The sequence below is a fragment of the Microcaecilia unicolor genome, chromosome 12 (assembly GCF_901765095.1).
Source record: "Microcaecilia unicolor chromosome 12, aMicUni1.1, whole genome shotgun sequence".
In the NCBI taxonomy this organism is placed as follows: domain Eukaryota; kingdom Metazoa; phylum Chordata; class Amphibia; order Gymnophiona; family Siphonopidae; genus Microcaecilia; species Microcaecilia unicolor.
This window is the reverse complement of record NC_044042.1, coordinates 22,941,854-22,964,477: the sequence shown is the minus strand read 5'-3', so window position 1 is coordinate 22,964,477 and position 22,624 is coordinate 22,941,854. Positions and strand designations below refer to the sequence as shown.

At 43.1% G+C, this 22,624-nt stretch overlaps 1 protein-coding gene across 2 annotated transcripts in view; it reads right to left on the bottom strand.

Moving 5' to 3' along the window:
* Positions 1-22,624, bottom strand: part of LGR6 (leucine rich repeat containing G protein-coupled receptor 6) — a 236,033-nt gene that overhangs the window by 93,581 nt on the left and 119,828 nt on the right. For both annotated transcript variants that reach the window (XM_030221817.1, XM_030221818.1), the window contains exon 3: positions 10,601-10,672. In XM_030221817.1, coding sequence (XP_030077677.1) covers positions 10,601-10,672 — 72 coding nt within the window. The remainder of the gene's footprint in view (positions 1-10,600; positions 10,673-22,624) is intronic.

The window sequence follows — 22,624 nt, the reverse complement described above, 5'->3', positions numbered from 1 at the left end:
ATTTGCAATAAATGACGTATAACTGTTAGCATATATTTCCTCAAACGATAAATTACATCAAAAAGTGGTAATTTACACAGGTGACACAGGACTTATGCACACCACTATACTTTTTTCATGGAAAATAATGTGCACAGATTTGAAAATGCTATCTATGTGCCTACTTTTCCTCTGCTGACTGAAACATACCCACATGAATGCCTCCCCACCAGTGCAGCTAAAATATATGCACAGTTTCACATAGAGTGAGAGCAATTTTCAAATGACTGATTTACACACGTAAATTCACTATTTGCCTGCTCAGATGCCTTTGAAACTTGTGCAGTCAAAAACAGCGAAGATGACACAAAAAAAGGGAGAGGAAAAAAAAGAAAAAAGGAGAAAAGAAGAATTATATATTTAAAAAATATATATATATGTGAAAATCAAAAACAGACAACAACAAAAAATATAAAAAATTATATAAATATGAAAATTTAAAAAAGGAGACGACACAAGAAAAAATGAAAAAATATAGTAGATTTGAGGTGATATGACTCGACACAGCTGTGTTTCGGCCCAACTGGCCTGTGTCAAGAGTCTAAATTAAAACAAATATAATTTTAATTTAGAACGTATCAATTATAAATCTATCAAACTAAAATAAAAACAACTTTATTATGCAATGGAAAATAGAAAATAAAAAGAAATATTCAATGATCTATAAACATTTAAAATAAACTAAAGTATAACAATGATAAATGAACTGCGATCATTAGTCTAATAAGTTTTGTCATTTTTTTAGGAAGATAAAATATCTAAGGACAATATAAGATGATAAGAAAACAACCAAAAATACTTATTATTGGATGAGCTATTCATATATTAATGGGTCACTTATTGGTTAATGAAAAATATAACCGTTAAAACCTTATATGTTATAATGCGCCAGATTAGATAAAATTTTATACTTCTTAATAATTATTGTAGGGCGAAATATAAAATAGAAGATCATAAATGGCTATTTTTATTTAGTAAAGAAGTAATTACCTGTTGCACCTTATGTGTATTATATGATGATATCGATCCTTGAAAGGAGTGCTGTTGCACACGTCTTTATTCAAAAAACACTCTGCCTTTAAAAAGGCTGTGTGCTTGATTTAGCAAAAATCTATGTAGCAGAGAAAGGGATATTTAGGCTACACCAATGCAATATTGCCGATCATATTATACAGCTTACAACTACTAAATATTTATTGTGTACTATTTTATATAAAATTCTATTAATAAAAGACTTTAAAAATAAATAGAGTAATTAAAATCTTAAAGGGGTATCTCGTTTGTTAGTTTATATAGTGGAATAATCACGGATAAAAAATATATTTGAAACTTGTGCAACACAAATTACCATTTAGGGCAAAAAATACCCATCAAAAGGTGCAAGCTGAAGTTTCAGTAGAACCAGCTGACCTTATGATGTCATAAAGCAGTGCTAAAGCTACCTTGCTATTGGGTGGTTTCTACTGACACTTTGGGAATGGAAGAATGTCAACCCACAATCACATGATGCCTTGTGGGAGTGGGATTGGGAATGCTTGATTCTTTCCAGTCATTTAGCACATGCACAGCCAGCATTAGGGATGAGCAACCAGGACAATTCCCCTGGGCTCCCATGTCACAGAGATCCCCAAGCCTGCCTGCCTGCAGCCTGCCTGAAGTTGAAGGAGGTACAGCCTGCAGCAGGGCTGCCTCCAAGCATGAGCTGGGTGATGCACCAGCTCAGGACACCAAAACTCAAGGGCACCACACATCTTCCTGTCAACAACTCAGCCTTCACAGTGGTGAGAATGTGTTTTGCTTTCACTGCTGCCTTCTCTTCTCTGTATGGCCACTGGTACTGCCATAAGTTTAAATGTGAGAGCAGATACTTCGTGTTCTCACATTTAAACACGAGGCTGTTCCGGTGACTTGTTCTCACTGTAAAAGAGCAGGTAGAGTTGATGCTGGCATGGGGGGGGGGGGGCGGAGGGAGCAGGTGGGGACAGCGCTAATATTAGCAGGGGGCAGGGAGGGTGCCAATGCAGAAGGTGGTAGAGCAGGAAGGGCCACTAATGCATACAGGGGTGGGAGAGGGATCTAGAGCAACAATTGACTCAGGGCATCACAACCCCTTGATCCAGCACTGGTGTACAGGTAAGCTTTGGGGCCCCCATCCCTAGTTTTTACTCTGGGCTCCATTATGTCTAACATTTGCCATGAATACACAGAATTTCAAGTCTATAAATAAGGTTAATGACCCAATGAAAGAAACTTACCAGTTGGTCTGCAGATTGTAGACATTACATGACAGCAGATAAAGACCCATATGATCCATCCAGTCTGCCTAACAAGACAAGCAGAGCCACACTAGCCACTCTGTGCAGGCCATGCATCCTCATGATTAATCATACGATACGAATGTGATATAAATACGTATACTTGATCCTGATTTGCCTCTGCCATTTTGGAGATATAGACTGTAGAAGTCTGCTAGCACTGACCTTACTACTGGAGTTGCCACCGAAGCCCACTCCAGCCCATCCTGATCTGTCTTGCCATACACAGGACTCAGACTGTAGAAGTCTTCCCAGCACTGGCCTTATTTTCCTACCGCTGAATTTGTTGTCTAAGCAGCATTCCTGCCCATCATAACACATCAACAGCCATTAGGTCATTTAAATGTTTTGATTCCATCCTTTTTCTATTTCGGAATCCTCTGTATTTATCCCACACATTTTTTTTTTTAAACTTCTGACACCCTTTCTGTCTCCACCACCTCCACCAGGAGGGGATTCCCAGCATCCACCCCCTCTCCATGAAAAAATATTTCCTGATGTTACGCCTAAGTCTACCACCCTGCAACCTCAGTTCGTATCTTCTAGTTCTACTGCTACTGTGTCTCTGGAAAAGATTTGTTTGTATATTTATTTATTTACAACATTTGTATCCCACATTTTCCCACCTATTTGCAGGCTCAATGTGGCTTACATATTTCCGTAATGGTGATTACCAGTTCTGGAAAAAAGAACTACTTAATTAAGGTAGAGGAGACAGAATGGAGTAAGTATTCAGGAAGGAAAGTTCATCTTATAATAAAAATCGGGATAACTTAGTTTGAGACAATTCTGAATATTAAACTTCAAAATTAGTATGAGCGATAGGAAATAAAGAATTAGATATTGTGAAAGTCCAGTGTACATCTTGTTAATTGACAATTAGGGTGCGTTATTATGGTAAGCTTTCTTTAATAAATTGGGCTTCAATAATTTACGGAAATTAATTATGTCGTGGGTTGTTTTTATGGTTTTTGGTAGTTCATTCCAGATTTGAGTGGCTATGTAGGAGAAACTAGATGCATATGAATACCTTTCAATTATTTAAACATCTGTGTCATAAAGGGCACAATTATTTAATAACCCATATACTTGTCATATACAGCAAAAACATTTACCAGCCAGCAATCACTCAACATTAAGGGTTGCCCGACAGCAGCATATAATGTTTCTTGGGTCTGCAAATACACCGCTGCATTCCCTTGCATTAAGCATCCAATAATAATTCACTCAAATACTTAAAAATGTTTTAAGCTTCTTCAAATAGCCCTCTGTTAATAGAACATCTCGGAGAAAATTGTACAGTTATGGTCCCTGGCATCTAAAAGCCCCTCAAATAACCTAACCTTCCTCACAGAAAGCTCCACCAGCAAAGTCTCTGGGAAGAGCGAAGAGTTTGTTGTAGAAGCTTGAGTGTACTTTTGGCCAAGCAGAGAAGAGCAATTTAGACACTTTCATCCATTATAATTTGGGGAGATTGTTCAGAACATTCTCTTGTCTGAGCCTATAATTGAGCAATCAGATAGGTATGAGCTTTGTGGTCCCAAAGCTTACAAACAATGTGATCTCTGGGTAATTTCTGTGAAAAACTGTGGCTACAAGGTCTCTACTGTACACCAGCCCTGACTCTGAAGCCCATCGAGGTATATTTGTAGGAAACAGAAATCTCTCTATAACACAGAGTCGCACTGTGTTGTAGCATGCCGTCTGGGTGTTTATGTTTCAGGTATAGAATAATATTGTATCTTTTTCTTTTTTTTTTGTTGGACCTCACAGCTTGGAGGTTTTTTTGTTTTAGTGGTTGGAATCTTGGAAGGGTAGGAGATCAGAGGAGGTCTCTGATGGGAGAGGGGACGGAGGGGATTGGAAGGAGTGACCTCTTTTGGGGGGGGAGGAAGGGGATAAGAAGGGTGACCTCTTTGGAGAAGGGGAGGTGATCCAGGGGGAATGTGATTAGGGGGAGCCTTGCCAGGGTGGGTACATTGGACATGTGATTGGAGGAGAACCAGGAATGTGTGGTAAAAGGGTACCTTTGACCGCACCTTTATTTATTTATTTATTTATCAGTTTTAATACAACAGACTCAACAAGAGTATCAGAAATACAAGAAATAATAACACTCCAATATCATTATATAATCAAATCAATTCTTCAGTCTATCGACCAATAAACATTTAAGGTAAAATGATCCAAGATTAGGAAAAAGAAAGTAAAAATAAAATTTTTACAAGTAATTAAATGTCACACTATTGTTACTGCTATCAAAAAGTGTCTCGCCTCTTAGCCTATCTAGCAGTGTCGTCTGGTACTTCAATTGTCACATTAACATCCTCTTTAGAAACCAAAAAATCTATCAACTGTTTTGGATCAAAAAACTGAAACATTTTTGTTTGATACACAATTCTACATATACAGGGAAATTTTAGAATATAGTCAGCTCCTATGGCGAGAGTTCTCTGGCGTAGTGCCAAAAAGGCACCTCGCCTTTTCTGAGTTTCTCTCGCTAGGTCTGGGTATATTCTTACTTTTGATCCAAAAAAAGTTGTTTGTAAATGCCTAAATGAAAGTCTCAAAACCGCGTCCCGGTCCATTTCTAGTGCAAAAACAACCAGTAATGTTGATCTTTGAGTTACTACCTCCAACGAGGATTCTAGAAATGATGTCAAGTTCATACCATCCCCTCCATTGTGTTGAGAAGAAGAATTCTCCACACGATTATTATTTGGCAAATATTGGGCCCGCACAATAGGGGATAGTGATTCACTAGACATACCCAATATCTCAGTCAGATATCTTTTTACCATATCAATGGAGGAGATCAGAGGAGGTCTAGGAAAGTTAGTAAATCTTAAATTCAGTCTTCTTGATTTATTCTCTAAGTATTCCAAACGCCGTGCCATATAACTCCTGTCTTTAATCATAGAGTGACTAAAGACCTCCAAAGATTGTACTTTTTCTTCAATTTTCTCCACTTGGGAAACATTATTAATGATTGTTTGAGCCTGCTGGAGGGTTACGCTTGATAAAATCTTTATATCAGACAAGTTTTTCAAAATTTGTTGTTGTAAAGAGGCATGCATAGTGGCATTTAAGTCCCAGAGTGCTTCCAATGTCACCACGGGAGGTTTTGGGATTATACCCGCTTCTAAAGCCAAAGGGGGGGGCGTTAATAATCTTGCTCAGGGTACTCAGGGCACCTTCTTTCACCGCGGTTATTCCTGAGCCTTTCATCGGCGCTAGCAAGTTCCCTCGCTGGGTTTGCCCTTCCCCCTCCGGAGAGAGCAAAGCAGATCTCACCTCACCTTCCAAACCACTTGGCTGCGAGGGCGCCGTGCGCTCGACGGGGCTAAACAAGACTCCGTCATTACTGCTGGCCAGCCCACTAGCACCGGCCTCGATAGCAGGGGAAGAGACACAATTTGGACCCAGAAGCAGCCCGAATTGCTCCAGAGTCGGCTGGGTTAAAAGGTGGGTCCCACTCGAGGTAGAAGGAGTCTCTCGGGTTTTCCCTCTCCGCTTTCCCATAATGGGAAATCAGTTCCTTCTCTCCTGCCGTATTCCGGGCAAACGAGCGCGTCTGGTGCAGTTAACATCTCAAGCGGCCATCTTGGATCCTCCTTTGACCGCACCTTAACGGTACATTGTACATGGGAATAAGCAGGTATAAATCTCAACATTTACTTGTTGGTATCTGTAAATGTATTGACCGAATGAAATAAGGAATACAAGTGTATGCTAGAGTGTATGCCTTGCCCACTCCACTCCTTGTCAAGATACACAAACTTCAGATATAACCATGTAAAACCAAATTTCTAAAATCAGATTTTGCACCTGTTTTCTATAGACCTGTATAAGTGTAAGTTTTACATGTGTATATCATGAACAGGGTTTCCAAAACGAGGGCTATAATCTATTGCTACTTCTATGAGGCCCATTCTTCCTTTGACTAGAAATGTGCAATGTCAGCGTACACTGATTCTTAGAAATGACCTTGTTCATATATCCAGTTTTTTGTTCATATATCCAGTTTTTCAAGATATTTACGAGGCCAGGCCACAATTTGAAAGCTGTACAAAAGTGCAAGAACTGCAAGCTGATTGATAGCTTGTATCTTATTCCATGATGTTAAAGCACTTTTCAATATCAATTTACATTTTCTGTGATATTACTACTACTACTACTACTAACTAACATTTCTAAAGCGCTACTAGGGTTACGCAGTGCTGTACAATTTAAACATAGAAGGACAGTCCCTGCTCAAAGAGCTTACAATCTAAAAGACAAGAGAACAATCTAAACACAAGTGTACAATCTAGAGGACGAGTGAACAGTTAATCTGATAGGGTGGATAGATTGGGGCATTCTATATTTCTCAAGCGGTTAGGCGCCAAAAGCAGCATTGAAGAGGTGAGTTTTAAGCAGAGATTTGAAGATAGGTAGGGAGGGGGCATGGCGTATGGGTAAAGGAAGATTGTTCCAGGCATAGGGTGAGGCAAGGCAGAATGAGCGGAGCCTGGAGTTGGCAGTGGTGGAGAAGGGTACCGAGAGAAGGGCTTTGTCCTGTGAGCGGAGGTTACGGGCGGGAACATAGGGGGAGATGAGGGTGGAGAGGTAGTGAGGAGCCGCAGACTGAGTGCATTTGTAGGTAAGGAGGAGGAGCTTGAATTGTATGCGATATCTGATCGGAAGCCAATGAAGTGATTTGAGGAGAGGGGTGATATGAGTATATCGGTTCTGGCGGCAGCGTTCTGAACGGATTGAAGGGGGAATAGATGGCTGAGTGGGAGGCCGGTGAGGAGTAAGTTGCAGTAATCAAGGCGAGAGGTAATGAGAGCGTGGACGAGAGTTCTGGTGGTGTGCTCAGAGAGGAAAGGGCGAATTTTGCTGATGTTGAAGAGGAAGAAGCGACAGGTCTTGGCAGTCTGTTGGATATGCGCAGAGAAGGAGAGGGAGGAGTCGAAGATGACTCCGAGGTTGCGGGCAGATGGGACGGGGAGGATGAGGGTGTTATCAACTGAGATGGAGAGTGGAGGAAGAGGAGAAGTGGGTTTAGGAGGAAAGACGAGGAGCTCGGTCTTGGACATGTTCAGCTTCAGGTGGCGGTTGGACATCCATGCCACAATGTCGGATAAACAGGCCGATACCTTGGCCTGGGTCTCCGCGGTGATGTCAGGTGTGGAGAGGTATAGCTGGGTGTCATCAGCATAAAGATAATATTCTTTATTGATCTTATCTCTCGGTAACTTATGCAGGATTGTTGCTCTTTCTTCTGCTCCTATATACACCTGTTCAAGTTCTTTTATGTCACAGTCATCAGTTTGTAAGATGGTTTTTTTTTTTTTTTTTTTTAGTTTTGGTCAATTTTTCTCAAAGGAACATTACCTCAGCACATTTGCCTATGGCAAAGATCATCCTGATGTCATTGGAAAAGCTTTTTACTACATGGAGGAGTTGTTCCACTAAGTGTTGATCTCTGGCACTGTAGAGCTTTTACAAACAGTAAATGTGTTGTTACCTCTAGCTAGATCTTAACTATCTTTAGGATTAAGACTCAAACTGTAGCCCAAATAATCTATAAGAACACTCAGATGATTTAGTGCTATATAAAACAAAAGTGGTGACAGGGCGTTTCCCTGAAATATTCCTTGCTAGATCTTGATGTTAGGAATGATGAACTGGTCCAGAAGAATCCGCCTAAGGCAAAGAACTCAAAATGCCCGATGGTGTGAAGAGAAAGAGTGGGAGGTTTGAGCATGGGTACCAAAGACTGAAGACATGAACACTTTTAATCAAACATTTATCAATAAAAAAAAGTCTCAACACAAACTCTGTGTTTCGGCTGCTAGGCCTGCATCAGGAGTCTGTATAAACAGAAAGCATCCGATACGCTGATGTTGTAAAATACAGCTTGTCTTTGTAGGTGTAGTAATGTCCAATCTTTTGTTAAGAGGGGTTAGATAGTGGTCTTTAAAAAGACCCTTAATTGATGGAGACTGGTTTGCCACAATTTCATGCTGAACTTGAAGTTATCAGTCAAGTCAGAGTTTATTTTGTACATTTCAAGGCAATTTATTATCCAAGTGTGTGAGACACTATCAAACTTTTCTTATACTCAGTTCATGCCATACTGGCATTCCTGCTCTTACCACCGGGTTCCATATAGCCTAGTGGTTAGTGCAGCGGACTCTGATCCTGGGGAACTGGGTTCAAGTCCCACTGCAGCTCCTTGTGACTCTGGGCAAGTCACTTAACCCTCCATTGTCCCAGGTACAAATAAATACCTGTATATAATATGTAAACCGCTTTGAATGTAGTTGGAAAAACCACAGAAAGGTGGTATATAAGTCCCATTCCCTTTCTTATTGACCTTCTGTTGCCATGATGTGATTGGAATTAACATGGTGGGGTTTTTTTTTTTCTCTTGGCTGCTTCTGCAGTTTATACATTGTAGGTAAACAAGTTATTAGTGTGTAAGTTTGGGGAAAATTACTTGAATCTGCCTTTGGAATGAAAACTGTTCTTCCTTTCATTAGACACTGTGGTGTTGTCTGCCAGCCAGATCAGTTGATTTTTGCAGTGTGCTAGATCTCGGTAGACGGATGTTAACTGGGCACTCTAATTCTTTATTTGGGCCAAGGTTCTTCAAGTTCGGGGCTGTTTTAATTCCTTGCCAACTCTTTTGTTGTTACTTCCTTGTTCTGTTTATAGTGAATCTCCTGGTGTAGTGCTGTGTTACCTCAAGTGCTGTTTGCAGGCAAAAACACACGATGAAGTCCCTCTACCACCCCACCCCACCCGTTATCCTAAGGAGAAGGTAGGGACGATTCAAAGGAAGGTCTCCAAAATAGCGAAAAGCCTGCTTTCTCAGCCTTCCTTCCAAACTCAAGGAGTGGAGGGTGCATTGCTTCAAGAAGAAACGGCAGACAGTGAAGATGAGAACAACATTCAGACATCTAGCAGGAATCAATGTGAATATACATAACTCCTCCACACATAGTTAGAAATGTCTTATAATATCTGCTTGTTATATTACTATCATGTCTTATCATTATCATGTTGCCAAAACTTTTCTGAAACACTGAATGTCTATTTTCTATTATATTTCCACTACCCATGATGTATTGTAAGCCACATTGAGCCTGCAAATAGGTGGGGAAATGTAGGATACAAATGCAATAAATAAATACACCTTGTAGCACTATAAAAATGATGGATTCTGTGAATTCTATAGCAGCAGTTGCACGCACAATTGCCTTAGAAAATACTAATGCAACTCTGCATTTGCACACCTAACGAGGCACAAGCCCTTATGGGTTTTTTTTTTTTTGTTACATTTGTACCCCGCACTTTCCCACTCATGGCAGGCTCAATATGGCTTACATGGGGCAATGGAGGGTTAAGTGACTTGCCCAGAGTCACAAAGAGCTGCCTGTGCCTGAAGTGGGAATCGAACTCAGTTCCTCAGTTCCCCAGGGAGGACCAAAGTCCACCACCCTGGCCACTCTTCCACTGTTGCTACTATTGGAGATTCTACATGGAATGTTGCTATTGTAGAAGTCGACCCTTGCAGATCACCAATGTGGCCGCGCAGGCTTCTGCTTCTGTGAGTCTGACATCGACGTCAGACTCACAGAAACAGAAGCCTACGCAGCCTTCTACATGGAATGTTGCTAGTGGAATAGCAACATTCCATGTAGAATCTCCAATAGTATCTATTTTATTTTTGTTACATTTGTACCCCGCGCTTTCCCACTCATGGCAGGCTCAATGCGGCTTACATGGGGCAATGGAGGGTTAAGTGACTTGCCCAGAGTCACAAGGAGCTGCCTGTGCCTGAAGTGGGAATCAAACTCAGTTCCCCAGGAGGACCAAAGTCCACCACCCTAACCACTAGGCCACTCCTCCACTCCAGCTCAATGGCTGGTTAAAATGCTGTAGGCACTTAGACACTCCTCTTTTCTTCGCATGCCCCTCCCAGGTCCACACCCACCTGCAGTTGTACATGATAGATTTTGCACATGCAATTTATAGAATACTGACAAATGGTAGTGTAACTGCTAATTAGTGCCAGTTAGCACCAGTCAGTCAACACCGTGGACTGAATATCGGGCACTTTGTGAAATTTCGAGTATAAATTTAGGCACTTAACTGTAGTAAATTTTCAAAGAGATCAATTTAGGAGTATGACTCTCAAAGTTAGAAGTGTAAATCCTTTGAATACTGGATCCAAAGTATAAACTATTACTTACAACACTTTCAGGCTGTAGAGTCCAGAGAAGGCTTGCCATGGGATCGTAGAGATTTGGTTTCCTGAGAGACGCCTGCAAGAAAGAATCGATCCCACGTCATGAAATGCTCTCAGTTGCCTAGTACACCAACTGAGAAGTGACAGCTCAAACTTCAGATCGGATAGTTTGTTTATTGGACTCTGGGCAGGCTGTGCTGCTTTTTATTGGGCCAAGATTGTTATCAGTGCACGAGCTTTCAAGGCCCAATAGCTTTTGCCTTCAAATTGCCAACTATCTCAAAAGCCATGCTTTTTTTTTTGGCACAGTCACTGCAGAAAAGAAATGGAATCTGAAGCTTGGACTGTGTTTTCTATAGGGAGGTTATCAAAGAATGGGTAATACATGCATTGATGTTGACTAATTGTCAAAATATTTGAGATACATAAACAGCACACCTGCAGCTGTTTGTTCCAAAGCAAGAGGCATCTTAATACATGAACTGAGCAAATCGGATCTGGAAGTCACAGAGCAGCCACATAGCAACATAAAGGTTTCACCTTTACTATAGATCACAGTTCTCATTGCTGATTGTGTTTCGAGTATTTGCCTGACTGGACCAACCATTAAAAACTTCAGGCTTCACACCTGGCTCACTTCAGCAGTCCTGTATCAATGGATTAAGACCACATCATCCAATGGCACATCTAGGTCCACCTCTGCTTGCTTGCGAGTTGCGAGTACGCTTTAAGCCAGCAGAGCACTGTCACATGGTGACATAGCCCTTCTGCACCAAAAGACATATACACTGGTGCAAGTTTTTGCAGTCATGTAAATTATATCAATCCAGTCTGCATAACCACAGAAACTGTACCACTGTCCCCACAGTTTAATTGCAATTAAGAATCCACTGCAATCCATGATGATGCTAAAGTTACTGGGGAGCTGAAACCACTCAATGATTTACCCCACCCTATCTGGAGGGTGTACTTCTATTCTGTATAAGAACAGGCCTACAGGTTCATGGAGGCAATGGGGGGAGGAGCACAGAACCAGGACTTGCCCCGAATGTCCCTGACCATGTGAAGTCATCTGATAAGCCTAAATCAGGTACACACAGTGGATCCAAAAAAGAGTCCTCTCTCAGGTAATGTCTTCCCAAACAATGTCTTTATTAAAATCAATAAAAGCCCGACATGAATCGTGTTTCAGCCACACCGGCCTGCATCAGGGGTTTATCAGCTTTGGTTGGAACAGATGAACAGCTGAATTACAATGAAATTGTAAAGAACAAGGATGTTGTTTGTGCTAAATGTCACATTTTGGTCTCTTCCTGAGAGTCACCTATAACCTTTGCCATGGCTCAGTTTGACTTCTCCAACATTCTGAGGTTGCCTGGAACCGTGGTCTGCTAGGTGCTGTAGATCAAACTGACGTCATGAATCCCACTGATTGGCTGCGCCTTGGGTGAAGTCACAAAGCAAGCAAACCTATTAAACGTCCTGCAGCATCTCATAGGTTTGCTTGCTTTGTGACTTCACCCAAGGCGCAGCCAATCAGTGGGATTCATGACGTCAGTTTGATCTACAGCACCTAGCAGACCACGGTTCCAGGCAACCTCAGAATGTTGGAGAAGTCAAACTGAGCCATGGCAAAGGTTATAGGTGACTCTCAGGAAGAGACCAAAATGTGACATTTAGCACAAACAACATCCTTGTTCTTTACAATTTCATTGTAATTCAGCTGTTTCATCTGTTCCAACCAAAGCTGATAAACCCCTGATGCAGGCCGGTGTGGCCGAAACACGATTCATGTCGGGCTTTTATTGATTTTAATAAAGACATTGTTTGGGAAGACATTACATGAGAGAGGACTCTTTTTTGGATCCACTGTGTGTACCTGGTGTTCTTCATTTCTCCTGTGGAGAGATCACCTTCTGTGGTTGTTTTGCTTTAAGCCTAAATCAGGGACATCATTAGAGAAACTTAGGCCTAGGGCAGTGTCAAGTGACATGGTTCAGCTTTGCCAGGGAAGGCCCAGGGAATTGCCCTGCTGGTTTCTCCCCCCATCCACAATGGATATGCATGAGATAATTTGCATATCTGGAGCTTCTAGTGTATGCAAATTTATTTCATGCACATTTCATTGTGGATATGGTTAAAACTCAGCTGGCTGTGGGATCCCCAGGACAGATTTGGGAAACCCTGCCATAGAAATTGGTAACTTCAATCTCACAGCAGTTGTGTGAACTGCACAGATGGCTCTTTCATGCAAGGGAAGCATGTAGCGGCTCGTCCCCTATACAAACCGCATTACTCGGTTGTTTTATTAGCCATTATTATGCTCATCTGTTTCTTTTATTTCCTAAAAGCCGTTTCCTTTGATGAAGATTTTCCCTTTGGGGTTAAAATTCTTCTCTCTGACAGCCAGCGCAAGAGTTGTTTTAAGTAATGTTTGCGTCTCAGGTTGGATAACCGGGCCACTGTTGACCCAGGATTCTGAACCCTCTTTCCCCTTCCTCAGCCTTGTGTAACTCATTCTATAACGGAACAGTATTGAAGCCAGGGCTGCCAAGCTTGTGCCCCTTTTCATGACAGTTTAACATCCTGGATTTAGAGGTTCATTGCTAGGTTTCCTCTCTTTTAGGCACTAACAGTTGATTTCCTATATTTTTTCAGGGTTTTTGAAATAATGGGTGGGTATCTCCTATAGCGACTCCTTGTATGTACAAATTCCATTCCCTGTTACAACTCTGCAGCTGTTTGTGCTGTACTCACACTCTACATGTACCAGCAAGAGGTTTCAAATGAAGTGCAATGCAGCAGCAACCTCCATGTACTAGAGCTCACGATGGCCAGGGATGAGGCACTTTCAGGGACTTTGGACCAGGGGCGTAGCCAGACTTCGGTGGGTGGGGGGGGTCCAGAGCCATTTTGACCCCCCCCCAACGCCAACCCTTTCGACCCCCCCCCTTCCCCTGCCGCTGTCACCGTCGGGTACCTTTGCTGGCGGGGGACCCCGACCCCTGCCAGCCGAACTCCTCTTCTCTGGCGCGGCCGCGTTGCTGGCTGATCTGCAAGGCTTCGTTCTGTTTCTGTGAATGAAGCCTTGCAGATCAGCAACACAGCTGCGGCTGGAGAAGAGGATCTCGGCTGGTGGGGGTTGAGGTCCTCCGCCAGCAAAGGTACCTGACGGCAACGGCGGGTTGGCAGTGGAAGGTGGGATCGAGAGGATTGTCGGCAGGGGGTGCCAGGGCCAAATCTATGGGGACCCATGCCCCCGTGGCCCCACGTAGCTACGCCACTGCTTTAGACAGCAGCTGCTCCTTCCAAATCAAATCGGCAGCAGAATGAAAAGAAGAAGGGGATCTGTTTTAAGATCTTGTGGCTTAGATAGAAAATGCTGTGCACTATCAAATGGGAGGGTCACTAGTTTAATTCCTGAGTCAGGTCTTCCTTTCCCTGGGTGTCTGGTGTAGAGGATATGGTATCCACAATCCCCAGGGAGAGGCAGTCAGGGTCACTGCTTAAGGGTGACACCTAGTGGATGAAGTCAGGGCCCATGACGTAGGATTCCATAAAGAGCCTATTACACACCATGGCCACGCCCCCTTTTTGGCTACACACATTAGAATTTATGTGCACCACATTATAGAATAAGCCTAGAAGGTTGTATGTGTACGTTCTAATTAAAGTCATTTAGTGCTGTTAATTGGTCATTAAGCATCAACTGTCACTCATCTGAGGGTAATCCACTTGCTTAAGGATGGTCTCATTCATTCATCTCCCCACAGCACTGACTTCATACATCTTAATGGAATTTCTTTCTACTGATACCAAAATTAGTTCACGACATTCCTCTCGAGCTTGCCTTGCCCTCAGTGAAGGAGTGACGCACTCATAGGAGGAGGTTATCCTCTTGCAGACATTATTCTACTCAACTGATTTCAGCAGCATGACAAAATCTGAACTCCTGAAGACTGGGTTAGCAGGCGGGAAATTGGTCAGGACGGTATAATTACTTTATTAAACCTCCTTCATTTTTGGCCTTGGCCAGCCAAGTTTTAGGTGATCACTAGGCAAGGGGAGGGGGGGGGGGTAATTCTATATAAAGAGCACCAAGATTGTGTCTAAATGACCAGAATACTGGCACATTCATGCAAAAATGCCACATACTGCTCTATGAAATGGCACCTGTGATGATGCATAATTTGAAGATGAACGTTACACATGGACAGAGCCTACATTGAGATAGGTGGGACACACAGTTCATATGTAAATTATAGAATACTATAACTTATGTGAATTTTTTACCTGTATCATAAACATAAGCATTTACAGCAGCTCTATGGCTGGTGTAGGTGGTCATGGATGCCTTAATTATATACATGTACATGTGCTGCCAGGCCATTATTCTATAACGAAATGTAGGTACCTTTGTAGAATAGGCTCCAGATAGGGGTCTTCTTTTTGCCGTTTATAGATTTGTCCTCAGACAGCATGTAGGATAATGAGATGGGGAGTCAGCAGGACAGAGAGAGAGTTAAAGGGGGCTTGACTTAGGCCCTGAAATTTCCTCTTACTCCTTTTAAAGTGTGAGATCCAGCACTATGAATGTTGTTTGCAATTACCCAGAGGTTATTTTCCCCCCTATTTTATATCCCTTCCCAATTTTAGTCAAATCAGTGCAGCAGTAGCCCACAAGTGGGGACCATGCACCAGGGAGCCCTTCCGGAATCCTACAATCATGAGCCATAAATCTGGCCACTAGGTGTCACCATTGCACAATGACCAGAACTTTCTCCCACAATACCTCTGTAGCATCCCTGACCCAGGGAGAAGATCTGACCTGGTAATTGAACCTTTGCCGTCTGCACGATAGCACACATCACTGCCACAAAGCCATTGGCAAGCTCCATGGATAACCCATTTTAATTGGCCTAGCATTCCCAGTGCCCCTATTGGCAGGACGCACCAAGAGGCGTGTAAATGAAGGAGAAAATTGGCACTTCTCCAGTCTTGTCAGTATGACTCTACTGTTGCATTTCATTAGCCCTGCATGCCCATTCATCCTCCCCCCCCCCCCCCCCCCCCCCCCCCCCCCGTTCCAGCACAATAATGCTCTGTAAAGACAGAGGTCCAAAATGTCATTACCACTGTTTATTGTCAATCAGCAAAATCCTCTGTCAAATTCCATTTGACCGACCGTCTCCCCTCCCTCCCATCCAAATTTGAGCCTCTGCTATAAATCAGCGTTCCAGGCAGATTTCTTCCATTAGACGCATCATTGGAAGCCAAAGCACCATGACGCTCAATCAGAATTTTCTTTGTAATGCCATAAATGATTTTAACAGTACTGGAAAAGCTAAAAGGAGTTGGATGGTGCCAGAGGGTATGAATACTTTTCCTCTTTGCGTCTTCCCAAAAATGTTTTCAGATTTTTCTTCCATTCTCTATAGGGAAAGTTACCTTTAGAAATCATCACATCTATCTGTCTGTCCCATTCCCGTGTAAGTGTGGCCCTCAGAAGCATTCAATTCAAATCTCAGGAGGGTCAGAGTAGATTTTGAAACCTTTTACTGCCATTGGTCAGTGCCTATATTCACACAAGGAGCCGAGTCATCACATTCCTCAATAAGATACAGTAAAAAGATTCCAATCAACCTGGAACAATATTTCAGGAAAGAAAGGACCAGGCAGTTCTATCCTCAAAATCGTATCAAAGACATACTGAGTACTTTTTCAACTTTAATCACCTCATCCCAAGTAAGATGTAGGGGAACTAGAAAAGGGCCAGAGAAGAGCAATCAAAGAAGATGGAACAGCTTCCTTATAAAGGAAATCTAAACAGGTTGGGACTGTTCAGCTTGGGATACAGCAGGGGTATCCAACATCGGCCCTCGCCCAGTCAGGTTTTTAGGATTTCCCCAATGAATATGCTTTTGAGCTATTTGCATACAGTGGAGGCAGTGCATGCAACTAGATCTCATACATATTCGTTGATATATATACACACCACGTAACTTCTCCTTGATTCCTTTTACTTTTTAAACATATCTTTATTCATTTATTTCCTTCAAAATCTTAAGTTCACAAAATCAGTCAGTATTACTCACACTGTGTTATTGAGTAAAGTAGAGAAAGTCTTTGCTTAAAACCCACCTCTTCAATGCTGCGTTCGGCACCTAACTCCTACCGTTCAGCAAATCCAGACGGCCCCATTTTGACTGCCCCTATCGGACTGATCGTTCACTTGTCTTTTAGATTGAAAGCTCTTTGAGCAGGGACTGTCCCTCTATGTTAAATTGTACAGCGCTGCGTAACCCTAGTAGCGCTTTAGAAATATTAGGTAGTAGTAGTAGAAAGAAAGTAGTGAATGCAATGTGTGTGAAGCAGTGAGGATAAGGGAGTTTTTACAGATTTTGTGAACTTAAGATTTTGAAGGAACTAAATGAATAAAGATAGGTTTAAAAAGTAAAAGGAATCAAGGAGAAGTTATATGGTGTACATGTATGTATACTGTAACTATTTGAAGATATTTCTCACGAGGCATGGATACATATTCATTGGAGAAATCCCCAAAACCCAACTGAGTTGTGGTCTTTGAGGACGGAGGTTGGACACTCCTGGGATAGAGGTTCAGGATGGGCATTCTTCTGAAACATTTCCCATTTCATTTCATGTCACTGTTGTCCACCGCAAGAGGAAAAGACTCACAATTTCTGTTCTGGCTCTTCAGGACCCACCTAAAAACATGAACACGGGGATGAAGGGTAATGGATTTGATACATTGCCTTTCTGTGGGTACAACCAAAGCGGTTTACATATACTATATGCAGATACTTTTTCTGTCTCTAATGGACTCACTTTTTCTGTCTCTAATGGACTCACAATCTAACCCCCTTGTTTACTAAGTCATGTGGCAATGCCGATACAGCCCATTCCAAGTGAATGTTGGCATTAGCGTACTGCCAGCTGCTAGTGCAGCTTAGTAAACAGGGGGTTAAGTTTGTACCTCGGGCAATGGAGAGTTAAGTGACTTGCCCAGGGTCACAAAGTGCTGCAGTGGGAATCAAACCCAGGTCCCCATGTTCTCAGTCTACTACACTTACAATTAGGCTACTCCTCCAATCCGTAAGGCATGCATGACTAGCCTTAGAGACACAAAACAACAGTATTTTATTTAGATTTTGCTCACACCTTTTTCAGTAGTAGCTCAAGGTGGGTTACATTCAGGCACACTAGGTAGTTCCCTGTCCCAGGAGGGTTCACAATCTAAGTTTGTACCTGAGGCAATGGAGGGTTAAGCGACTTGCCCAAGATCACAAGGAGCAGCAGTGGGATTTGAACTGGCCACCTCTGGATTGCAAAACCGGTGTTGTAACCACTAGGCCACTCCTCCACTATAGCAACATTCCATGTAGAATCTCAATTAGTAGCAACATTCCATGTAGAATCTTCAATTGTAGCAACATTCCATATATTTATTCATTTATATTTTGCTCACACCTTTTTCAATAGTAGCTCAAGGTGAGTTACATTCAGGTACTCTGGATATTTCTCTGTCCCAGGAGGGCTCACAATCTAAGTTTGTACCTGAGGCAATGGAGGGTTAAGTGACTTGCCCAAGATCACAAAGAGCAGCAGCGGGATTTGAACTGGCCACCGGTGGATTGCAAGACCGGCACTCTAACCACTAGGCCACTCCTCCACTCATGAGTGAGGAGTGAGTGGAGGAGTGGCCCAATCATGAGTGAAGGCAAAAACTACCTGCTCTTGCCTGAATTCAGTCTGTCATGCAACTTGGTGTTTACACTTGGAAATAATTGACAAAAAATAAAACAGTACAAGCACATTTCAAGACACTCCTACTGCCAATTTCATTTCCTAGCTTCTTCAAGATTCCATTCATGCTCTTATTATGTTACTTCAGTTCCTTTTTGATATTTTGCTGTAAGATATTTTCATTGTACACAGTTTAGACTAGTAATATAAATATTTTTAAATTAGTGGGCTGATATTTTGCTTCTCCTGGGAATGGATTCAATGCCACTGTGGCCCCTGGAAGAACAGTTCTTCCTGTATGTTTCTTTTGAATCATTAATCAAATTATTGAAACATTATTGTTATTGTAGATAGACCCCAGAAAGATAACATTTTTTTCATAAAGCATTTCAACGGTTTGCTTATATATGTGTGCGTTCTTTGCAAATAGTGCTAGATTCAGTCAATGGTGCTCAAAAACTGGTACCAAAAAACATTAGCGTTCAATGCTATGGATGCTCAAAAGATGAGTACTTATTATAGAATAGCGTTAAGCGTCAAATTTGCTGTCCAAGTGTCTGCTGAAACCAAGTGTAATTCCTGGCGTCTAATTTGGGTGCACATTTTAGGAATGCCCCTGACCCGCCCATGCACCTCCCATGGCCATGCCCCTTTTTGGGTTACGCACCATGAGATTTGGGTGTGCATTCAAACTCCTGTTATTGACCTATAAGTGCATTCACTCTGCAGCTCCTCAGTACCTCTCCACTCTCATCTCTCCCTACATTCCTCCCCGGGAACTCCGTTCACTGGGTAAATCTCTCTTATCTGCACCCTTCTCCTCCACCGCTAACTCCAGACTCTGTTCCTTTTATCTTGCTGCACCATATGCCTGGAATAGACTTCCTGAGCCAGTAGGTCAAGCTCCATCTCTGGCCGTCTTCAAATCTAAGCTAAAAGCCCACCTTTTTGATGCTGCTTTTAACTCCTAACCCTTATTCACTTGCTCAGAACCCTTATTTTATCATCCTCACTTTAATATTCCCTTATCTCTTATTTGCCCTGTTTGTCTGTCCTAATTAGATTGTAAGCACTGTCGAGCAGGGACTGTCGCTTCATGTTCAAGTGTACAGCGCTGCGTACATCTAGTAGCGCTTTAGAAATGATAAGTAGTAGTAGAGTAGTGCACAGCAGGATGTGCATGCAAATGGAAATCTGTGCCAGTTAGCCAAATTAGTTGGGTGCACATCTTGGATCGGCACCTAATTTGGGGCACCATTCCCTGGATTCTATATATCACGCTGAGATTTCTGCACTGAAATCCAAGAGTATTCCATAACAGGGCACATAACTTAACTGGTTATCAAACCAATCAGCACTATTAATTTGATGTTAACAAGCAATTAGGAGCACTAATTGGCATTAATTAGCACTTACACGCAGAACTCACTAAACATATTCTATAACGTACTGCACGCAAATGGTAATGCGCATTGTCAGTAAGGGGGTGTGGCCATGGGCGTGGAATGGGTGGGTCGTGGGCATGCCGACAATGTACGTGCAGTGTTATAGAATATACCTGCTCTGCTCCTAGTTTAGGCTTCGGGATTTACACCAGATTCTACTTGGCGTAATTCCTTGTGACTAGATATAGTTGCACGGATGGCCATCAGGCTATTGTATAAACTGTGCGGAAATGTTGTTAAATATGTGTAGGCAAAAATGATTTCCACATGGATTTTCCAGGTGCCATATATTGAATCTAGCCCCACATATAGAATGTGGGGGATAGGCCCCCTCTTTGCACATAAAGGGCAATTCTATAATCTAGGCACCTGTATTTACATGTCCCTTTTGTATATAAGTATCTAGAATATCAGCACTTACAGTGGGGGAAATAAGTATTTGATCCCTTGCTGATTTTGTAAGTTTGCCCACTGACAAAGACATGAGCAGCCCATAATTGAAGGGTAGGTTATTGGTAACAGTGAGAGATAGCACATCACAAATTAAATCCGGAAAATCACATTGTGGAAAGTATATGAATTTATTTGCATTCTGCAGAGGGAAATAAGTATTTAATCCCTCTGGCAAACAAGACCTAATACTTGGTGGCAAAACCCTTGTTGGCAAGCACAGCGGTCAGACGTCTTCTGTAGTTGATGATGAGGTTTGCACACATGTCAGGAGGAATTTTGGTCCACTCCTCTTTGCAGATCATCTCTAAATCATTAAGAGTTCTGGGCTGTCGCTTGGCAACTCGCAGCTTCAGCTCCCTCCATAAGTTTTCAATGGGATTAAGGTCTGGTGACTGGCTAGGCCACTCCATGACCCTAATGTGCTTCTTCCTGAGCCACTCCTTTGTTGCCTTGGCTGTATGTTTTGGGTCATTGTCGTGCTGGAAGACCCAGCCACGACCCATTTTTAAGGCCCTGGCGGAGGGAAGGAGGTTGTCACTCAGAATTGTACGGTACATGGCCCCATCCATTCTCCCATTGATGCGGTGAAGTAGTCCTGTGCCCTTAGCAGAGAAACACCCCCAAAACATAACATTTCCACCTCCATGCTTGACAGTGGGGACGGTGTTCTTTGGGTCATAGGCAGCATTTCTCTTCCTCCAAACACGGCGAGTTGAGTTCATGCCAAAGAGCTCAATTTTTGTCTCATCTGACCACAGCACCTTCTCCCAATCACTCTCGGCATCATCCAGGTGTTCACTGGCAAACTTCAGACGGGCCGTCACATGTGCCTTCCGGAGCAGGGGGACCTTGCGGGCACTGCAGGATTGCAATCCGTTATGTCGTAATGTGTTACCAATGGTTTTCGTGGTGACAGTGGTCCCCAGCTGCCTTGAGATCATTGACAAGTTCCCCCCTTGTAGTTGTAGGCTGATTTCTAACCTTCCTCATGATCAAGGATACCCCACGAGGTGAGATTTTGCGTGGAGCCCCAGATCTTTGTCGATTGACAGTCATTTTGTACTTCTTCCATTTTCTTACTATGGCACCAACAGTTGTCTCCTTCTCGCCCCAGCGTCTTACTGATGGTTTTGTAGCCCATTCCAGCCTTGTGCAGGTGTATGATCTTGTCCCTGACATCCTTAGACAGCTCCTTGCTCTTGGCCATTTTGTAGAGGTTAGAGTCTGACTGATTCACTGAGTCTGTGGACAGGTGTCTTTCATACAGGTGACCATTGCCGACAGCTGTCTGTCATGCAGGTAACGAGTTGATTTGGAGCATCTACCTGGTCTGTAGGGGCCAGATCTCTTACTGGTTGGTGGGGGATCAAATACTTATTTCCCTCTGCAGAATGCAAATAAATTCATATACTTTCCACAATGTGATTTTCCGGATTTAATTTGTGATGTGCTATCTCTCACTGTTACCAATAACCTACCCTTCAATTATGGGCTGCTCATGTCTTTGTCAGTGGGCAAACTTACAAAATCAGCAAGGGATCAAATACTTATTTCCCCCACTGTACATGCGTATGTGTACACATATCTCGTAAGCACCATTCTACAAACACCCTTGCAAGGGAGCATACACCAGTGGTGTAGCTATGTGGGGCCAGGGGGCCTGGGCCCCCATAAATTTGGCCCTGGACCCCCCTGCCGATGACCCTCCTGACCCCCCCTCCCGCCACCAACCCTCCCCTACCGTCGCCGTGGGCTACCTTTGCTGGCGGGGGACCCGAATCCCCGCCAGCCGAGGAGATCCTCTTCTTCCCGCGAAGGCTTCGTTCTGTTTCTGATGTCCTGCACGTTGAAGATCAGCCAGACTTCATTCTGTTTCTGTGAGTCTGACATCCTGCAGGACGTCAGAAACAGAACGAAGCCTTCGTGGGAAGAAGAGGACCTCCTTGGCTGGCGTGGATTGGGGTCCCCCGCCAGCAAAGGAAGGCGATGGCGGGGGAGGGTTGGTGGTGGGAGGGGGGGTCGAGAGGGTCATCGGCAAGGGTCATCAAAGTTGGCGGTGGCAGGGGGGGTGGTTGGCAACGGCGGGGGGTTGATAATGGCTGGGGGGGCTAAAATGTGTCCCTTCGGGCTCTGGAGCCCCCTCCTGCCAAAGTCTGGCTATGCCCCTGGAGGGGTGAGACATGGGCAATCCTACTTTTCTTAAAATGAAGACTTACTGTCTCGGTGCACCCAAGATCTATTAAAGAAGTCACACATTCCATAACTCTGCTTATTAACAGTTTACATGTCTCCATTCCAGCCCTCAAGTTGCAAATACCTTCTCATTATTCATATAAACATCTCTCAGCACTTGGAGCAGAGACCTT